This window comes from Mycteria americana, chromosome Z (assembly GCF_035582795.1).
Source record: "Mycteria americana isolate JAX WOST 10 ecotype Jacksonville Zoo and Gardens chromosome Z, USCA_MyAme_1.0, whole genome shotgun sequence".
Taxonomy (NCBI): domain Eukaryota; kingdom Metazoa; phylum Chordata; class Aves; order Ciconiiformes; family Ciconiidae; genus Mycteria; species Mycteria americana.
The window spans coordinates 75702361-75724721 of NC_134396.1; the positions used below are offsets into that span (position 1 = coordinate 75702361).

The following is a 22361-nucleotide window of genomic DNA, read 5'->3' on the forward strand; positions in this document are numbered from 1 at the left end:
TTTCTCCCCCAGGGCTTTCCAAACCATTCCTTGCAAGACAGCAAGGCTCTGCCTGTGTCTGCACTGGTTTTCAGCTCTGCTGTGTTGGCAGATGCCTCATTCACTACTGCACTCTCTTTACTTAGGCTTCTCGCTCACACTTCAAATTAAAAGTAATTTGACCTAAATATTTACGTTATGCTAATTCACTGTAAATTATGCTCAGAACATACATTTGTAATACAAGCACACTTAACCTTAAATATAATACATTCTAGAAATTCACAGTTCAGTTCAGCAGCTCTCAAAACTTTACTTCTCAGGTAGTCTTGCGCAATGTGAAAAGTGCTGCCAGAGTTGTACAGATTACTAGAATTTAGGAGTCATAAAAACTTGCAGTGTATTCTTTGCTTACAGAAACCTAACTTTGCCTCTGAAAAAAACAGGACCAAGGCCTAACTGTAATGCTATATTCCAGGTATATGTCTTATTTTGTGCAATTTAATATATGCAAGAGAAGGAATTCAAATATGTAAAAGATAAAAAGCATGTGATGTTTAAGACAAAGGTTCATTGAACAGAATGATACTTAATTGCATGGTTAAGCAGTTATGTTTTCATATGAAAACATTTCCCTGGGGGGGGGGAAATCATAAAATCTCACATCTTGGATAAAATGAAGACACCCCATGAGGGAAGACTGAAAATATCAGGAAACTGGGGGAAAAAAGTTTTCTATCTAACTTGTGCTCATGTTAGCACTAATATGCAAGGCTCTTCTCTCTTTCTACAGGGGAGTTTCTGATTCAGCCAATAATCTCTTACTCTTTCTTTTTAAATAGAGCCGAAACACAGATAAAAATAGATACATGAGGCTGAAATTAGTTTTGAAACTAGCAGCATTAGGTATCGAAGTCAGTAGAACAAATCTAGGTCTTCCTGCAAATGGTCATTTCCCTCCAGGATATTCTTCCCCTGCCCCATAACCTCACTTTACTTATCTGCTTTAATTTGTTCTCTATTGAGCTGATAACTGCAGTAAGTCTTGGTTTATAGCTTTACAGATTTGCTGGAATGAAAGAATGGTAAAAAGTCTATGCATGAAAAAGTTAAACAGCAAGTGTTTGTTACTGTCATACCCCATAGAATTACACAGACATGATACTTTAAAAAAGGTGTCTTCCTATGTAAGCACCTTAATATTGAAGTGTACACTTCCTGTGGTATTTAATAACACTTAAGCTCCCAGCAGCTCATTACAAATTGAAAGAGATGTTTTAAACTGTATGCAGAATCATTAGCCAAGCTCAACTCAGTTTTAACTGTGAATCTCACAACAGTATGCTTCACAAGCAGGAAAAAAAATGCAGAACTAATGAGCAAGATGATCAGAGGGATAAAAATGGTGGATCACCATATAAGACCTGATATTTCTTAACACTAACTAGAAAAAACAGTGGATTAAAAGCAAGAGGGTGTTCCAGACCTGATACCAGAATGTCATTGGGTCAATATGCCCTCTTTCGTGGGTCAGTGTACTTCTGGATTTAGCTCACAGACCACGGATTTAATGAGATATTTTGTAAGTGACCTTGTATAACAGTAATACAATATCATTTACGTCACTACACCTATTAATTTTAGGCCTAGGCAGCCCTGCCTGGACTGTTGCAAAGAGAGTTTCAGATGATCCCAGACTACAGCAGACCACAAAAGGCCCTCATTAAAACTAACAAAATATTTCAAACTGATGAAAAACAAATAGAAAAAATACAAGGACTTTTCTGAGGAGGATGAATGTAATTTTTCCTTCATGTGTTGACCATAACAGAACTAGTTGAATTATTTCTTTCAATTAAGAAAACACATGAAAATAAAGTTCACCCATGTTTCTGCAAATGCCCTTCCTCTTTTCTTTTTTTTTTTAAAACAACCTTCACAGCAGCCTTCTCCAATCTGCCCGATGGAAATTTCTGCACAAAGAACTTGTAGCAGTCAAGAGCTTCCAACATCAGATGTCAGTGCTAATATTTTTGGCTATTGGTTCTATTGGTGGTGCAACTAATATCCTGTATGTGGTCTACTCGAATGGGCTGTTGACAAGACTACCACGATCTCATGAGCCTGAGCAACACTACCAGAGAGTCATTCCACGTTTATGAAGGCTGTATTATCCAGTGTCACAGTAATAAAAAGAAAGTCTCTGGTCACATTGGCTGCTTATAACAGGATTCTCTTGAGAGTTTTCACTTCCATTTAATATCATGATGGTAACTAAACTACACAAATAACTACACATTTACTTTAGCCCTGGCACTTATTCATACTCCTTCTCCCTGTGCCTAAAAGCAGAGTGAAAGGGAATTTTTCAGATGGGCTTTCCTGACGTTCACGATCGAAGATAATTTGTGATCACTCACAGAAGATTCAAACATCCTTGCCACCTTTGTCACCACATGGTAACTATAAGGGCCAGGAAAATACAGCCAACTGGCAGCCCACATGAAACAACATTAAATTAATGGCTCCTAGTTAAAAGCCTGAATTCTGTACTCTCTGAAGTCAATGACAGAGCTCTTACGCAGTCCAGGGTAAAAGGCCTGGGCCTCTAATGTCTAGGTTGCAGTAGTTTTCCTTTAACTTATCCCAAAATGTCAAAGTTTCAAATAGTTTTTGGAAAAGTGCAGATCATATCCCCATATTGCACATTTCTATGAGATTTGCAGCCAGACGTCTGACTCCGGACAGTTTCAACTTACATTTATTACCAGTATGGTCACTAAAATACACAAATCCAACCAACTAGACTTGCTCTGAAGAAATCCTCTTGAAGGGAGGTCAGCAGTATTTTTGTCCTTCCCAATCCACTCATACAAGCACTTTGAACAGTAGGGGAGTCTCCTACCATAGCAGACAGTAGACAGTAGTAGACAGAAGAAAACGGCTGTTATACTGATAGAACAAGTACTCCATTCAATGGTTAATGTGAATAGCTAGTCAGGACACTGAGCAAATGAGTGGAAAAGCAAGGACAGAAATCACCTTCCACAGGCCCTGTAACAACTTAAACCCTTCTGCAAAAACTCTGTTATCCAAACAGATTCACCCTTGCGCTGGGAGAGGGCAGAAGAATTAAACTATTGCTGTATCCCCTCGTTTGATATGTGTTCCACCTATTTTTCCCTGCATGTGCTGTCCTGCAGAGAATTTATGTGCTTGAAAACAGCTGAGGATGCATTATCCATGTATATCATATTCCCATCTAACATGCCTTGTATTGTGAAACCACACTGAGTTTGAATATAAGCGACAATAAGGCAGTTTCAAGTCAACAGATTTGCTGCTGTTCTTGCAAACGTCTTTCTGGGAGGTAGTAAGAAAGAAAAGAAAACAGTCTCCATCCATATCATGGTAAACAGAGCTACAAATAAGCTTTGTGGAACCGTGCTTCTGCTGGTATCTTAATTTCATTAATCAAAAACTTTTACCTTCTTTTTTTTTCAAGTGCAACCTTTTATTCTTTTTTGTGCATTCAAAAATATTTATGTTATCGAATGAAAAAATAATATAGGAATATAAACCAGTTACTATTTTAAGATTACTGGTAGTGTGTAAGTCAGAAAACAAATACACTGATGCAGCTTCACTGAAGCAGCAATAGCTCATGGAATACATTATATTTTAAGAAACAGTAAGGCTTGTGGAAGATTGTATCTCATACAAATTGTTAAAAGATCAATCAGCTATTAGTGAAAATCCAGTTGTATTTGATCAGATATATATCGCTACAAATAAAAAGCCTGATCTCACGCTCCACATTCCCAGATTAATCAATGGGAATCTTTTCATTGGCTTTACTGAGCTTTAAATCAGGGCACTAAATGCAAAGAGGATAAAACTAGTAGAAACACTCTCTAAATTATGTTTCAATACATTAGTAGAAATGAGAAGCAGAATCAAGCCAATTACACTATGTGGAGGGTAAAGTAATGCTAATCTATACCTTCTGCCTCACAGTGACTAATCAACATGATGGATATTATCAAATGCTAGCAAGATAAACACTTTCTGCACTAACACTACAGTTGTTAGTATTCTAGTGTTGTAGTTTTATTTATTAGTTCTTAAAGATGGTGCTAGAAGTCGTGAAAATCTACTGTGAATGACTTGAAAGCCTAGCTGTCTTCATTTTTTAGAGTAAATTCAGCCTCTTGAAAGGTATCTCTTGACAAAACTGGGGATTAAGTTCTCTGTAAATCCTCTATTTGAGTAAGCAAGTTGACACTGAAGCTATTGTGTAAACTTATGTTACTAATGGAAAAATTTTGTAGTATCATTTACAAAATAATTCAGGTTCACTTCAAAAAGAAACCATAGTAGTAGGGGAAAGTTCCAAACAACTAGTGTCTTAATGTTTAATGATAAATTCAGTTCAATATTTCAAATCCAATTTCAATTCCAAGCTATAAACCAATTAAAATAAATATGGTGGTGGTTTTATATTGATAGAATTACTGGGTTTTGGCTTGGCCCACAGCAATAGGCAACCTTTAGGGAAAACACAGAATGTATACATCATAAATATAATTTTGGTTTTAAACATGATTTTCTGCCATGGAGAACACAAGTGACTACTAACACTACAGAATTTTAAAATTCTGGGAAAGCATATTTAAAGATTATAATTTGTTGTTATGTCTAGGTTGAGTTCTTTATGGTTTTACAAAATCCTTGACGACTAACAACATAATCACTTCTTAAAAAACAACCTGGATATATGAAGAAATTTATAGATCAAATGAATAGAACTAATATATTAATAGTAACTCAGTATCAAGTTCTTAAAAAACAGCTACTGAAGATTACTCCTAAATTGCAGCCACATGTATGAAGAACACTAATCATAGTGTTAAATAATTTTATGGAGAGTTTCTCACACTTGTGAATCTCCAGTTTCAACAAAACATCCATCCGTTTACATCAAATGTAAACAGCAGCAGCTTTTCACTGATTTTATTTTAAGGTGCCAATTATTGAATTTTGTTTTTCTGAAAACAGGAAAGCAGTTTCTCTAATTTATGACCATATTTTAACTAGCAGAGATAGTGTTGATAATATGTGACAGCTACTCAGGCATTTAATCTAAAGCTGGTAATAATTAATTAACCAGTCCTGCTGGACTTATTTAGCCATAGAATCAGTAATGGAGACTTTGTTTCATAACTGCAACACACCAGTATTATTGTATGTGGGTTTTAGAATGTGTTAGGCTGCTCAAATTCTTTTTAAAATTCATGTTCAGACAGGAAAAGATGAGATTTTTTATGAAGTAGTGTCATTTTTATATGAAGGAGGTAAAAATAAAAACACTGCAAACATGTAGAAACATAAATAATTTGGATCTATGAATTTAAATGCAAGTCCTCCTGCAAATAAACTCATATTATAATAGTTCACAAAATACAGTACTAAAAGCCTGTATCCTGTAACAACTTGCAGATGTGCTTAACCATGTATATTACACACTGAAGTCAAAGCGAGTACAGAGAGGGCCTGAAGTAGAGCATACACATCAGTCTTTGTAGAATCAAGGCCTCAAGGAATAAATTCCTAACTACGCATGTTACTAAACTTGAAAAAACTGTGTGGTTTCTGGTTGTTTCCAAAAGTACTTTTTCTTTGATAGTCTTCCATACATTGTGTATATGTATACATATATGTAGGTATAGGTATATGTACACAAAGTTATCACCTTTTTAATCACTTATGAGAATGTCACCTTAGAAATATAATATGATGTTCAAATACAGTATTTTTGCTACTCACCTGTCTGTTACGTTCATCCATAATCCTTGTAATCTGAATCTTTTTTCTCCCCATAGTCCCCGTTTTTTTTTCTCTCCTTCTTCCTTAGAATTATGTATTTTTCCCTTCTCTTTTCTTCCTCTTTCCCGTTTCCTCAAAACAAACCTCCTTCTTCAGCACTTGCACTACTCAGTTCACAGTCCCCTGCATCCGTTCCTGCTAAACACAGAAAGGAAATCAAATGTTATTACAAAATTGATAACTAGATGAAACTAACATAACTTATATGGAGCTGACCAAGCATCCTAATTATAATTAGTGTACAGGTAAATTATAATAAAAATTTACTGCATCTATAAAATAAGTAATGCATAGAGAAATAATAATTTAATTCAGAGGCTTCTTTTTATGAACAAACCTGCCAATATATCAAGAAATGAAGAAAAGGACTGACATACACATTGCCAAAACTTTAACGGAATTGGGTGTCTCTAGTTTTAAATATCACTCACTGCTCTAATATGAAAAATTACCTAAATCAGAGAGTTAATGAACCTTTCTGTACCTATGTATGCTAAGTAGGCCAGCTAATTCATTTCTGAAGGGAAAACAATCTTGTGTTTTGACAGCAGAGGTGATAATGTCCCTCATTATGCAAATAGGATGGACCTTTATTAAAGTGTTACTTGATATATGAGAGATGTCAGCTACTTTAAATCCAAAATTTTTAACCTTATTCTTTACGAATATAGATTAGTGCAAGTATTACTCAAGATACTTGAAGAAAACAGTAGTGTGTTTTCCCTCATTTCATGTCAATGTAAATTCTAAAATGTTCTGACGAATGATTTATAACTGGCAAATGCATACATCTTTCCTTATAAAAATTCTTGCACCAAAAGACAAGCTATATAGCATAGAATTATAGGGACAGATGATAAGTTAAGAATTTTTTAAAAAATATTTTCACAGTTTTAGTAATGCATTGATACTAACTTTGCAATCTTCTATCGCAAAACTAAGGACAGTTAGATGTAATATATAAAAATACATAACGCAGCACAGATTCCTTATTTCACAAAATGTCCTAAATCACAAAATTAATTTCTATCATATGCAAAGTATATTTAGCAATAAAAGACTTGATAGAAATATGAGAAAATACAGAAACGATGTTCAGTCCAGTACTAAAGGAAAACATGCATTTTTTTTCCTTTTTAACCTTCGTTTACCATATTTCTGTTTACATATTTTGACCAGAACAGCACAGAGTTCTTTTAAATACAGAAGAGAAAAAAAAAATCTGAACGAGATTCATTTAAAATGATTTTTAAGAGTTTTAATGTTAGATCCATAGTGTATCAAAAATATTGCCTTGGAAATAAAAATTTAGTAATTTTAAAACAGAGGCTGGTGTTTCCTTATTTATTTTAAGCTTGTAGTCTTGCAGCCAACCTGATAAATTCTCACAATGTGTTACGTAACAGTAAGCTGATGTCCTGGCCATTTAATCCATTATTTGGCTCTGATTCAAAGATACTGAGGTAGAAAAGCTAAACCTCACTCATTCTGATTTTCGATTCTCTCTTGATTTTCTTTGCATACATTAAACTTTAAGGTGCTGATGTGTTTTATTGCTCTAAGAAAAATATAGATTAGCAAATAAGCAGTCAGTCTGAGTTTTCTAACTAGCCACTGTGATATAATTGATCTGCTGGGCAAAAGAAATTTTCAAGTGTAATACTTACTACCTTTCTGTACATGAACACCTTTTTATATTATTTGCTAGGCATCTTTATATACGCCTAAATCATTACTGTAATGCAGAACATGGAACAATTCTTGTTGCCAATATAATAAAGTGTAAAGGCTGCAAAATTTTTTGCTGCTTTTTACTTATTTGAAAACAGTTCCACTTTTCACTGCTTAAAAAGACACAAAGGCGCTTGATCATATTTACAACAGAAAAGTCCAAAACTTTGAAATAAATTAAGTTGATTAAATGTATTTGTAAAACTTTTTTTCCAAACAAAGCTAGGAGACAGTCTTATCTGATACTCAGTGTTGACAAACAAATCCAGTCTATTTTTAGAAGCAGTTTTAAATTTCCTCGGACTGGGTTTCTTTCCTGTTTTTCCTATAGCCTTACCTCCGATACAAAGAGCAAGTTAGAATGGTGTTTCCCATGCACTTGCAGGACCCAAAGGAGTCTAACAGGCTTTCTCTGTAACAGTAAGCCAATACGCTAATCCACAGCAAATGCATATGGAACAATTTCCTTTCCTTTCATTCAGCTGAAGCCAGTGGCACTATCGGCTTACAGCACTACGCCTCCCTAAGCTCTTATTCACTTCAAGGTGGAAGGTCAGGGTGGACAGATTAGAGCAGTGGTGACACGTTAGCAAGGATGAGAGCTGCTCTGCAGATCAAGATGCTGATGCTGAGTGAGTTCAGAAAAATCACTGAATACTGAGAAAATCTACCAGGAAGGACAAAAATCTTAGTGGAGGAGCAATATGTTGAGTCCCTCCCACACACTTATCTGTTCCACATTTAAGACCAGTCTTCAAACAACAAAAGATTTTATAGACAGTTTGAAGTCAGAATACTTAAAATTCCTATGACCTACACAAAATTATCTTAAAGGAATTCATGCAACACTTGATGAGCAGAATTTTGTTCTTCATTACCTTTAGTAATCCACTAACTACACTAGTTTTATTTTAAGTGGAAAAATAGATGTGCAGGAAAATAAAGTTGAAGGGGAGCAAGGATGATTTGGTTATTAAATATTATCATACAATCTGGGAGAACCTGAAGGAGAAGACAGAATGTGTTAGGTCATATGTATCCAACATACAATTTGCAAAGAAACAATTTTGTTTCAACAGGCAGTGGGTGAAGTTTTCTTGCATTGATGAAAAAAAATATCTCTCCCATTCACTTTTTGCTTACTGGTCTAATTTCAAATAAAAGCTTTTCAGTTTTTCTAGCAAATTTATTTCCCCTTTTAAACATAATTCCTGCTATTTTTACTGCTACTGGAAACAAATTGGGAATGCTGTGGTATTCTCTATATCTGTCTTACTCTTTTGCACATATATACACATCAATACATACTGCTTCATGTGCTATTCTTACTATGTGTTTGCCTATAGTTCTATTCATTTCATTAGTATATACATTTGCACATGTACATATATAAAGCAGAGAGCTGGACTGATTCCAAATCAATTAGATTCAGATGAGTAAATCAAGACATCTGATTCAAGGGCTATAACCTTCAAAGGCTGGTGACTTCCAAGTCAAACAGAATGTAAAGAACTCTGGAGACCAACAAATCCCCATGGCTGCTTTAGAACTTTGCCAGTGTTCTCAATATTTTTTGAAAGTTCTTGCAGGATTAAGGATTACATATTAAATATTTAAAGTTCCTGTTAACTGATAAATTGTATTTTCCTAACACTAATAAAGCACACTATCTAGAAAAGTTGAAGGTACTACAAGACTCAAATAGTACTGCAGGCTTTCGTTATCCAAGAGAATCTAAAAAGGAACTTAAAATAATCCCAGAAGCTTTGTTGAAGTAACTCTCCACATAAAAGAAACCTTCCAACTTAATGACATGGTTACATGCAAACAAATTGCACTTAAAGAAACACATAGTTACATGCTATGGTGTTACAGTCTTCAGCATTTTTTCTTTTTGCAAACCCAAACATAAAAAAAACAAATAATCAGACCGCTTACAAAAAGAGGAACTTCATTTTTGGCAGGCTTCTGTTCACTATATGATTTGGCAGAGGCAGTGGTAGCTGACAGAAGATTGATCTGAGCCTTGAGAAGGGAAAAGAGCTAATGGACAAATGCAGCAGATCACTTGACCGCTCCTGTCTGTCTTTTGTACATTCACACACAGACATACACACGCGCGCGCACATACACACACACACACGTGCACACCCACTATCCCTTCTCTGCAACACAGAAGAATCTTGATAGAATGGCAGGAAACACGCACAGAGTGGTCAGGGAAGGATATGATGTCAGCAACCACGAACAATAAAAGGTGTAAAGGTGCTTCCTTCCCTAAACTGTTCCAGAAGTGCAAAATAGGAACCAAAACTCTCCACTTCCTTCTCCGAGCAGAACTGTCTGAATCTGCTCTGCTGCAACACCCCAGACAGAGAGTTCTTTGAACAAGTCAGGGGCAATAAGGAGTATCAAAACAGGAGAGTCAAAATATTTAATTTATAAACAAGAAGGCAGCCAGAGAAAAACTAAGTTAAAATGTGCTAGGGTTTAGCATTTTCACGGTTGCTTTACAAAAGAAACAAACTTGCCATAAAGACGTCCCTGTTCCATTAAGCAGCTTGCATTCTGAGTGGATTAATTAGGTTAAAACTAAAGGACTAAACCAATTTTTTTTAATTATCCTGATGTAAGGAAGCAAACAAAAAAATGCTGTCCCCATTCTCTTACTATTCTTATCTTGATAAATAAAAGTAACTTCAAAGATCTATGAAATCTTTTTATGCAAGCCTTTCTGTTTACTCAAAAGAGTTTTGAATCAGATTCTAAAAATCTAAACGTACTAAGAATACACCAGCTACTTTTCTGATGAAAAATTAGCTGCAAAAACTGCAACATAACCATGAAAATCCACAGCGGGGAACATATATTCAAATAAAATGGTCACTGAATGTTTTCTGTAAAAGCACTAGCTGACTATGTTCCATACACAGACAAAGACAGCCACACAGTGAGGAAACAGCTGGGCATACTGCATGAAATAAAGACACCGATCATTTTGGGTCTGTCAACTTGAGCTGGATAAAGCTGAAAGAAATACAGAGAAGGGTGAAAGTAACGATCATCTCTCACGTTATCCAACTGAGATCAGCTGACATTAAAGATAGAAGTGGTCTTTCACATTCAGTGTGGTTTGGTTGCACGGTCATTAGAGAAGACACAGTTTGGGCCATTAACAGAAAGGTTATGATAAAATTTTATATGTAAATCACCACAGCAATACGTCAGTAACGCAGAAATGGCACAATCTACAGTATGGTTATCCAGGCAAAAAGCCACGCAACAAATGAATCTGAGTCATCTTAAGGTTTCAAACATCTGTCCACAACACTCTGATTTAGAAATTAAACATAACCTACATTTATGTGTTTTGATCTTATGGCCAGGCTGCCACATGAAAAGATTGGAAGGGAATTTGTTTTAACCTACTAAATTTAACTCTCAAGAGATCATGCATCTTGCTACAGGAAGTACAAAACAAACATTTAAGCCATAATGGATATAACGTAACAGATGAAATCCTACAGACTACTAGAGATAGAGTATGTCAAACTGAAAAATTCTGTACATAAAGAAAATATTTGTAATCTTTAACTACCAAAGCTTATTCATCTTTTCATTTCTCTAACCTGATTCCTGATTTATGGCATGAGTTTAACTTATAAGGGAGAACAATTCAAGGGCAATGAACTTCTGCATCAAGGCAGGAGTAAAATGTTCATAAACTTGCAAACTGCAAAATGATTCCCTGTATTTAAGTTGTTAATTGAAAGTTTTAGAGAAAACTTGAATAATTTGATCTGAATTCTTATTTCACTAATTTTACCACTGATTTTGAAAGCATCTGCTGAATTTGTAAGATTCTTTACTCCAACTGATAGTCCATTTATTTATTTATTTGTAAAGGATAGCAGAATGTGTTTATTTTTAAGTCTGAGCTTCAGGAGATACACCTTATTTGCTTTTCACATTTATATTTGAACATATTCCTATTACACTGACAATGCAGCAATGAACTGCAGAAAATTCCTCTCTTTCAGCCAAGTTACTGTCTTGTAATCAATACCATTATTTGTATGCCTAGGAGGAAGAGGCATGAGAATACCCAGCATTGTGAATTTTTTTGAATTTGGAGTTAAACTTCTGAAAACTAGTTGCAAGAATACTTCACCTCCCTTGAATCAGACAACTGTGGTCACTGTAGCTTACAACTCAAATACAGTAACAAGTTCTCTCACAGAGCAAAACCTCATGCAATGTGCGTGGAAGAATTTCCCTTGCTATTTTTTTGCAAAGTTCCCCTGAAAAGTTTTTTTGGGCAAACCAAGCATCATTGCCAAAACAGTGGAGAAGATGGTACTTCCTAATAGTAGTCCTACTTCATTATGCCACAGACCCTGCTTTTCAAAAGACCGTTATCCAGACACTGAATATCTAGTCTGTAGCCACCTATCCATTTAAGCTGATCCATGCCTCTATGAAAAGGAAAGGAGTGACTTCAGCTTACCTTCCAGAGGATGTGCTGAGAGTCGTCGATCAGACACAGTGAAGAACAGTTTTCTGAACAGTACATACATGTTACACCAAACCTGGACATGCTGATAAAGATCCATGATAGGAGGCCAAAGGCCTTCCAAGTGATTGTGGAATTTGCCACAGATGGTGAGTCATTCCTTGCAGCAGTGCACCAAAAGAGGAAGCAACCACCAGCAATCTAGATGAAAACTGATTGCCTGCAGCCCAGTAAGAAGAGATATGTGCCTGCTACGCTTGATGAAGAAAGGAAGACTTGGCTAATCTACAACGTTTTTGAAGAACAGATGAAGAAGAATATTTGATCTGTAGAGCAAAGAATGCAGACAGTAATGTATATTTTAAGGAAAGCAATTAAGTGAAATGCTAGTATACTAAAAAACATACCCGTGTAAAGTTGATTTTAAATCTACAATGACTAGCAGGTGTTATTTCAGTGTCTACCCATCACCCAGTTGAAAAAAATGGAAAGCAAATAGTTTGAAGAAAAAGTTTACAGGTTTATGATTAGGTTCATGATGCACCTTTGGCAGCTGGACAGGCATAACAGAAGTCTGACCAATAAATATGGAATAAGATCCTTGAAGTGCTTGGGAGACTGGCTCAAGCGTAACAGTTTATTGAATCAGACAAGCTAATAATACAAAGGGAAAAATAAGGGACTGAAAACTGAATTAACTAATTCGTCTGAAACGAAGACAGTGACTAGGAATGTGAACCTGTCTGAAAATGGAGTAGGGAAATTGGATCGCTGCAATTTCAGCTATGAGTCTTGATAGTTTTGAGCTAATAATTTGACTGGATTGCATTACAGTTAATAGGTGTGCAATAAATATCAGGAAAGGCGTTTTACAAATTCAGTCTGTCTTTTAATGAGCTGGAGGAGAAGGGGAAGCATTTCAGTGGGCAAGAGAGTACGATTTAGCACCTTGTGTGTTGAAAAGCTGTCTTGGAACTACTCTGATCTTGGTCTAGCTATATTTAAAGGCATCTTTCATATACGATAAGATATCAGTGCTTACAGTTTGGGAGCAGTCTAATACACAAAGACAAAGGACTTGGGAGAGAGTTGGCTTATGACAGGAAAAGCCTAAGATCTCTAGAGTTAAATCATTGCATCACCTGAAAGCAGTCTCTGGCTGTGGTTAGATCTAGATTTACAGATTTGTTACTAGTTCTTGTATGTGAGGAAGTCTGTGGTGAGGAACATAAATCCCCACAACGGCTTTTAAGAATGAGGGGACAATTCCAGGTATTATTGGAAAAAGCTATGTACTGCAATATCGAATCACAGTCTGAACCTGGGCACAAGTGCTTGGTAATGCCAATAGCAGTGGCAGACAATTTTACACTGTCATCTATTGAAGAAAGAAAGGATTGATTCTCAAAAGGATTCTTTGTTACCAGAAAATATTTTTGATTCCTTTCTGCTTATAATTTGCTGAAGTGCAGAAATGCAAGCAAGCTTGGTACTTGCACTTAGACAAGAGAGATGGAGACAGCAGTGTCTGAACTATGGTCAATGATCAGTCTTGAAGCAATAGGCAGAGTAGATGGAGAAGAGAATTAAATTTTGGGTAAAACAGGTGGACTTGTTCAGATCTCCACAGACCTGGTCTCCTTCCTCTTCATCCAACAAGCTCCAGAGGAGTTTTATACACTCTGACCCAGGATCCTCCCTTTTCTCACTCAAAGGGCACTGTAATCATTCCTATCCATGTTTAACAACACATGCTGAGCTCTGCTATTCTAGGTTTGTGCTGCACAAGCACTTCATCTCTGTGAGGAGGAACGAAGATTTGGATTGCAGAAACCTAATAATCGTATTTTGAAAAGGGATATCTTACACATTTGCAAATGAAACTTTTCAGGAAGTTTTTAGAGAAAAGAGAAAGCTTTTAGAAACAGGAATTTTGTGGCATGAATAAACAGGACAAAACATAATAAGAACCCACAATCTCTTTAAAGTACGGAGCAAATAAATGAGTGAGGACTGTATTTGTTTCAAAGACTAAGCTGAAAATCAGGAAGGATCACCTAAGGAGGTAGAATGGGGACAAAACTGAGGATGAAACTACCTTAAAACAGGGAACATAAGTGCAGAAATTAAGAGAAGAAAAACTGAGATGTTAATAAGTTCCTCATTAAGAGAAAATGTGTGCCTCTGCCATACAACAGATTCTATAGAAATATTGTGAAGGGGTTAATAAAAGGAATCCTTTCCAAGATGATCAAAGTGAGTGACAAAAATTGTCAAGGTAAAGCTTCAATGAAGGTAAAACTGTTTTGGGTTAGTGATGGGAAATATCTGGACAATAAAACTGTATAAATATGTTAAGGTGGTATAACTTCTTTTGTGGCTGGGAAGTGTTGCTCATGGTGTTGCCATTTTAAGAGTAATTTGAGTAATGGCTGGAAGATGAAAGAACATAGAAGGGGTAGGATTACTACTGGTGAGCATAAGTTCTGTGATCATATAGGCCTGGATACTTAAATAAAAGACAGCAAAGAACTTTGTTAGGTATTATTTTATGGAAGTTTGTGATTTGTGACCATGAAGAGAAGCTGAAAATTGAGAGACATTGGGAGAGAGCTCATTTATAGAAAATACAGGGAGTAGAGCCCTGAAGTAAAACTAACACAGAGAAATGGCTTTGGCATTACTGCTGATGGGAAAGGGAACTCAAACATTAATATTTGATAATAGACATTAATTCTCAAGTCTTGCTACATTTAGAGATATAAGAAATCTTTGTAAACAAAAAATACCAAGGAAATATTTGAGTCACTTGTCAGTTTCCCTGCCCTAATGGAAACAACCTGTAATACCCTGAATTTGGCTAGCTACTCAAGCTAAAAGGGGGCAATATCTCGTAAGCATATCCCTTAACATGGTTCAGCTTCCCACCAGAGAACTGGAGCAATCAAACGTGAAAAACTTCAGGCAGGTGTCCCTGAGCCACAGAAGTTCGTCAAAATCTGACCAAATCTTGGGAGATCCATGGAAGCTGTACATGCCAGTCTCTCAAGCTAAATAGCGAGTAGTTTGTTGTTATCCTATTCAGGCTTGAAAAATTCTGTATGGATTGACTATTAGTAAAGCTTTAGACATTTATTTATTTATTTTTCACTAATATATCTTATATGATGCAACCAGTCAACCAAAGCAAAAACTGACTTGTCAAAGATGGACTGAGTCTCAGGCTGATATAATTTTAAACCCAGAGAATGTCACTGATTTCTGTGGAGCTACTCCTTAGCACTAATGCAAACATGAGAACAGATCCATCACTAGTACTGAAAAAGAAGTTAGACAAGCTTTGTAAGGAGATGTAATATCTAATATAGATTAACCAAGCTGGAAAAAATAAAGCGCCTTTATGGTGTACAAGCCCTTCTTTGGATCTTCAGTGTACCCAAAAGCTCATCCTTTTTTTCCACCTATAGAAGCTGTTCTAATGAAATATATTACCTCTGCCCAGAAACTTTCTCTTGTTTGTGGTGTTAGACCATCTCAGGTACAACTATACTACCACAGAAACAGAAAGTTAGGTCTACAACGTAGACCTAAACACATAACTTTCATGTTTAAGCACCTTTATTAAGTTTTCTAAAGCAACCTCACATCAGTACATCCTTCATCTGGCAATTCATTTCTGAGAGAGGAATGATTAGATATAGAGATGTTCTGCTTCTCTCTTTTGTATACCCAGTTCTAGAAACACACACTTTCCCTTTAATTCCTGACCTTCCCAGAAATGTCAAGAATTAAATATAGTTCTTCTGAAATATAAAGTAGACTGCACAACATGGTGGAGAGCCGCTGAGCCGCTAACTGTTCATTCATTCTGTGTAAATGTTAATATGACAAATATGAGTATAAAAACTATGACACTCCCTGAACTCAGCTGCTTGCCCAGAGACAGCTGCAGGCTTAAAATGAGGAGGAAGAAGGGGAAGGGGGAAAAAAAAAAAAAGGGCAAGGGAAATATATCAATCTTCCCAATGACCATGACAGCTGAAAAGTCTACATTAATGCTTCCAATCCCACTCAGACATTTTTTTTCCAAGGACAAAAGGAGATAAAATGTTTGTCAGGTACATAATAAGGCTAATAAAAAAAATGAAAACACCTGCATTTCACTGAATAGGGGTGAAGAACTGCCTCTGTCTGTGAAATATGTCTTTTTCTAATGGCAAAGCTCATAAATTAGGACAGGTTGCTGCTTTTAAATATACAAAATACACACAATTTAAGTAGAAACACATGAACTGAGAATACATCTGTCCTAAAAAAAGGAAAAAAGAGAAAAATACAGTGGCAGTATAGCAAAGAACCACTTATATTGTGATTACAAAGATCTGATACATCTTATAAGCCACATGATAGGAAACAAACCTTGCACATATATTTTCTGGTGCCCCATGTCTGGAATTTTGCATGTTCAGGATGAGGCATCTGTTAGAAAAAGGGAAGGTTCTGACTACCAAGAAATAAAGTACACAGCTATATCTGCTAGTGCTAGCACACCATCACCATTTGCTGAAGCTACTTGCTTTCTACCTCCTGGCTGTATCTTGACAAGAGGCATCTCTCTACACTGGACGATCCAAACTGGATTCCCACTGGTTGGAACTAGAAAAAATGCATAAACAGATAAGGCTATAAGAACGGAAAGTTAACATGGAATTTGCTATGAGGGAGAAAATAGAAAAACGTGCCTCATGGGAGAAGAAATGGGCAAGGTGCCTGAAACAACTGACTTATGTTGTCTGTTGAGGAAGGAATTTTCTGTTGTTCTGGCTTAGTGGGATGTTCTACAGATTTTTTTTGTCCTTGGTGGTGGAGAAAGGGGCAAGCAATAGATATATTTCTGTTAACAATATTCACATGAAAAGACAGAAAGAGAGAGAATGGAGAAACATAAGATATACAGCACACTTAGGAGTTATGCTTTGATATGATAAAGAACTAAAAGAGCTGCACTTTAGATACTAAAGATCCATCTTGAATCAGTTACAAAGACATAAATAGCCCCATCTAATTTAGCGTGCTGTTCAACCACATCATAGTTTACATTCAGTTTTTGAAAATTGTATTAGGTAACTAATTCATACTTTCCACATGACTATTTGTTCTTCTAATTTTTCACAGAATCGGAGTCTAACAGCTCTCACCTCAAGACCTGTAACAGCAGATTTTCTACTGAAATGGAAGGTGTTTACCACAGAGGTACACCTACCGCTGTCTACAACTACAAAAGCCACAAGTGAGCATCACACCCTGCCTACTGAACCTCAGCTGTAACCACTCCATTAGCACATGCAGCTGGATTTATTTATTTTATTTCTTACACATACAAAACACATTGCATTTGGCAGTAGCCAATGCAAAAAGTCAACATCCTTGACAAATATCAGAAGAAAACAGATATATAAAATGTGCTTAATTTGCAGAGGGAAATACAGTGCAATTTGCTTGATAGTCTCTGTTCTATCTTGAATGAGCATTTTTTTTCTAAAGGGATCATTGCCAGCATTCCTCATTTTATTATTGTCCTAGAAGCATGCTGAAAAAACAAAACATAATCAATACAAAGATACATTAGCTAAATCTTTTTGCGGCCTTGAATGTACATTATGTTTTCTCAGAAATGGCACTTTTCGAGCTCTATTGATATGCAAGGTGATTTCTGAAAAAAAATATTCTTAGAAATAGACAGCTGCAGCAAAAGTAGCAGGCAGCATAGTGTAAAGAATTGAATCTAAGGTTGGGATGCAAACATGGCTGAGATCTTGCTCCTTTTTCTGCCAAAAATATTTCATGCCATCTTCATTTTTTACCCAGTTCTCTGTTGGAAACCCGGGGATAAGAAACCTGGGGATTTGTCCATGCAAATGTTCTGAGAAGTAAAGTACAGTGAATATTTATTACACAATAGAGAAAATCTGAGGGCTTTCAGTAAATATACTATAATTCTCATCTGGCATCGTCAGTGAGTATGCAAACAAATAGAGGAGATCATTTAGCAGACTTAAAAATGTATGACAGTAATGTTAAGGGCAAGATTATGATCATAAAAATATTAATATCTGATCTTAAAATCACTATTTCAGAAAGTTATAATTATCTTGCATATCTAAAGCATTTATATACACATGTTGTTCTCGCACTATAGCCCTTTATGCTAATGTATATCTTCTTGAAATAAAGATATTTGACAGTACTGTCATATAAGGTCCAACATGGTACACAGCAGATTCATCAATTTCCTGTTTCTTACCCTCTCTCTCTTACAGCATCCTAATCAACCTAATTAAAGCTTCGTTCATTTGAAACCTCAGATGACAATTTGTTTAACTCTATCCCACTGTGGTCTTTTTATAAAGAGAATTAAATTTGATCTTCTGACAGCAATTATTAAATGATCCCAACTGGCCCCAATTAAGACACATGGCTCACAGGCCTCAAAATCCAATAAAGTGCCAAGCCCTCTCTTTCACTTGTACATCTTCCTTTACCTTGCTTTATTTTCTTAAAGCCAGTTAAGCTCATCTTATCAAGTGGAACTGAATGCCATTGTGTAGACTAATTCAAGATACAATGCATCAATTTACTTTCACAGACATACTGAAGTAGGGACAACATGCTCAAAATCATCCTTTTGAAACCCCTCCCTGATTCAATTCACCTTGCTTTAATGCCTTTCACTGTGCTGCACATGACCTACATATGCTTACTTTTAAAACACTGCCTACAATGAGAGTGATTAGAGAAATATATTAAATAGCCATGGTACAAGTTTTGCACTGCTTACAATTCTCCTTACAGCAATAAATCTCTTCTTTAAGCATTTCCACTTGGTTATCATCCCTTCATTTCAGAAATTCAAAGAAACGTGACACTTGTGTAACTTCTGAGGTTAACCTTTTTTAACATTTAATTTCTGCTCTAATTTTTCCACACGTGTTCAGTAGTTTGCTGTGAAGAAACGTTCCCATGATTTCATGTAAAGGCAGGTAGCCCCAGGATTTGGAACTCATTGATTGTGTGGTACTCCAGGGAAATAGCTGAATTAAAACCAGCCTCATGAGACTGAAGTAGCTTCCATACACATCTGGCTCTTCTTATTCTAAACTCTAACACCTGCCTGGAAATTTAACCCCCATCTTTTCTCTGAAGAACAAATGGGACAGATTTATCTACTGCCATTTGGTTTAGGTCAAAGCTGAGCTGTGTGGTGTTCTGCTAAATTAATTGCAATGTAATTGATATTGTTTGACACAGTTTTTGAAAAGATGATGCTCCATCCATTTTGTGACCAGACTGCTCTCTCTGTTAAAATATGTAAGATTTCTTATTTCTTCACATGCACCCTAAGTACAGCTTTGAATAATATTAAAACACAGTACACATTTTCTATCTCAATATTTCTAATGAATTGCTGTACAAAGTAAGATTATTTGCACAATTATCATCAAGACAGTAAGTAACAAGTAAAAAAAGCTCAAAGCAATACTACTTCCATTGTGGTGAATGTTTTCTATATTTCTTTAATTTACATACTGAACAAATGTAAGCACAATATTCCTTAAACACAAAAAAGATAGAAAGACACTAAATTTCAGTGGAACATTTTCTTTACTAGCAGGAAGATGTACAAGTTTATGTAAAACATAATTAGACACATTTCCTGTCCAGCTGGGAAACATACTTTTCTTTGTAAAAATTTACAAAATTAAAGTGATGCCAACCATTTCTCAAAAAGTAACATAAATTTATTTTTAAAGAACTTGCAAATGTTACATTTAGTAATTTAAAAAATATTGACTTTAAAAGGCAGGCAACAGTTTTACTCCCAGAAATGCTATATGACTCTGGTAAATTTGAACTGTAACATGCAGTAACAGTTGTCAGAGAATTTCTAATAGCACACTGAAATTTCTGAAGATTAAAAAAGATTTCAGTATACTGTGCTGCAAATTATTTCTCATTGTATTCTAATAATCCCATACAAGATGTTAATTTTAGATCATTCTTTTCCTAAAAACAGCAAACCCTGTAACAGATTTAGTGCAAAGAGCTGAAAATATCCTGTGGAAAAAAATCTGTACAGAAATCAGATCAACCCAAATCCTGCCATTACTCAGCATTGCAGTGACGTGCAGATGTTTGTAGTGGTTTAAGGAGCCAGCGGGGGCTGGAAACTCCACATACTCAACTCCAACATGATTGCAATTGAACCTCATCAAAGTAAGAGCTCATAATTTGTCACAGAAAACAGCCAATTAACATATGTTAGAAAAAGGCTCCCATAAAGATAATATATGATTAAAGATCCAATGCAGCTGTCACAAATCAAAATTCTGCATTTTAAAAAGAAATATCAGTCTGGGTTTCTGAATGTTTACATCGATAATGGATACTATATTTTAAAAAACTACAGAAAAAAGCGCCTCTAATTATAGTATTTCCTCCAGGTTTGCAGTTACAACTTAGGGAGATCCGGGTACTAAAGAACTATTTACTGTTCTGGCTGTTGTGCTGTAAATAGTTAAGATGCTTGCCAAAACACAACCGTTATTTTGTTTTAGTGCTATTTTAAAAGACAGACCTTCATTGTGAGTGCGGTGGCCTTCATTGATGCACTTTGTTGTCAAGACATTCCTCTGAAAACACAGAATGTCCTTATTGCTACAAAAAAATACAGTACTGTAAAACTGTGTACTATAGCCCCAGGGCCAGCACTGTGATCCTAGCTATTCAAATGCATGGCCGTGAGTAAAACTGCACTGTAGCCAGCTCCATTATTTCACATCTACACTGGTGAAAATGAGAGCTGAATGTAGCCTGCAACCATCCTTTAAATAAATACATTGATTAAAAATAGTTTTCACATGTATATGCATGGAAAATGAAGCCTGTTGCTTTATTAACACAGAACCCTGACTGTGATGTCTGTGATGCCTGAAAAATAATCTTTATTCCTTATATTTTGCACAGCAGTATTTTAATTACTGAAACACTGCATAATTAAGCTGCTATTTTTTACAAGCATTATGCATTTTTTTTCCTGCTATCATTTAGGATCCTGTGTGTCAGTCAGTAAACTGAGGCAATTTGAATAGTACCTTGTTTGTATGTGTGTGCCTATGCGAGTGTGTGTGTCCTTGTCTTGACATCGTGTTGTAAAAGGAAGTGCTTCCTCTTTTCTGTTTGAAAGAGACCCAAGAAAAACAAAGTTTTGAAACTCAGTAGTCTGACTGGATATTAGTCAATGTATTTTTAAAAATGCTTTAACTCCTATTCAGTCAAATATAATTTTATGTTGATGGATAAAAGCAGGGATGAATTTTAATCCATGCTAACAGAGAATAATATAATGGAGATAGCATTCTCCTGAAGCGGAATGTGATGATTTTTAAGGGTCTTTTCTCTGCTTTAAAGTCTTTCAATGATTCAGAAATGCTGTTTCCATTAATGCTAGAGGCTGTAGTTTGTGTCATCAGCACAAAGTTAATTCTCTCAAAGCAGCACTTATTATATTGGTACTGAAGTATCTGTCAACTTTAAAGCTATGGTTTCAAAAGCCCTGAATGGGCACAGACTTCTGAATATGCTAAAACTTAACATGCCGAGAGGTCAAAAGGAAAACTTAAGTGTTTAAAGCTACTCATGTGTGTAAGACTGTCTCAAAAAGATCAAAAGCACTGAACATTTCTGACCCATTTACATGGAGCAAAAATTCCTAATGTTAATATTCTTCACTATGTTACATTAAGATAAAAAAATAATCATTATGAATCACTGTCCCTTTTAACAAAACACTGTGAATAATGTTAAGGTTATGCTGCCTTTTTTTTCCTCAGGAGTGTGTTCATTGATTCCCAAGCAATCAGTAATATTTTTGATTAAGATCTCAGAAATAGCTGAAAATCCCAAGGCTTCTCTACTATTGAAACTTCACATGTCTTTGACTGTCCCCAACTAATGACAGTAAACTATGCAGCCTCAAGCTAGAGAGATTAATTTCCATTTTGCAATGAATAGACAAAAAGACTGGACAAAATCCATTCCATATCAACTGCATTGTTATATCTATTACAGAAAATACACTTTTGGCCCTAGAGACAGTTTGAGATGGGAATAATAAAATTCAAGATGTAAAAGAAGTAGTACTTAACTAATGATACGATAAACAAGAGTCAGATGAGAACTGTATTTTTTTCCT

General features: G+C 35.6%; 1 protein-coding gene across 14 annotated transcripts in view; it reads right to left on the reverse strand.

The window, feature by feature from the left end:
* The window catches only part of MEF2C (myocyte enhancer factor 2C), a 141549-nt gene that overhangs the window by 72821 nt on the left and 46367 nt on the right, over positions 1–22361 (reverse strand). For 12 of the 14 annotated variants that reach the window (XM_075526955.1, XM_075526951.1, XM_075526948.1 and 9 more), the window contains one exon: positions 5806–6003. In XM_075526955.1, coding sequence (XP_075383070.1) covers positions 5806–5859 — 54 coding nt within the window. In that variant the 5' untranslated portion in view covers positions 5860–6003. Of the gene's footprint in view, positions 1–5805; positions 6004–21261; positions 21343–22361 lie in introns of all 14 variants that reach the window. The other 2 variants (XM_075526946.1, XM_075526945.1) reach the window with 2 other exon arrangements.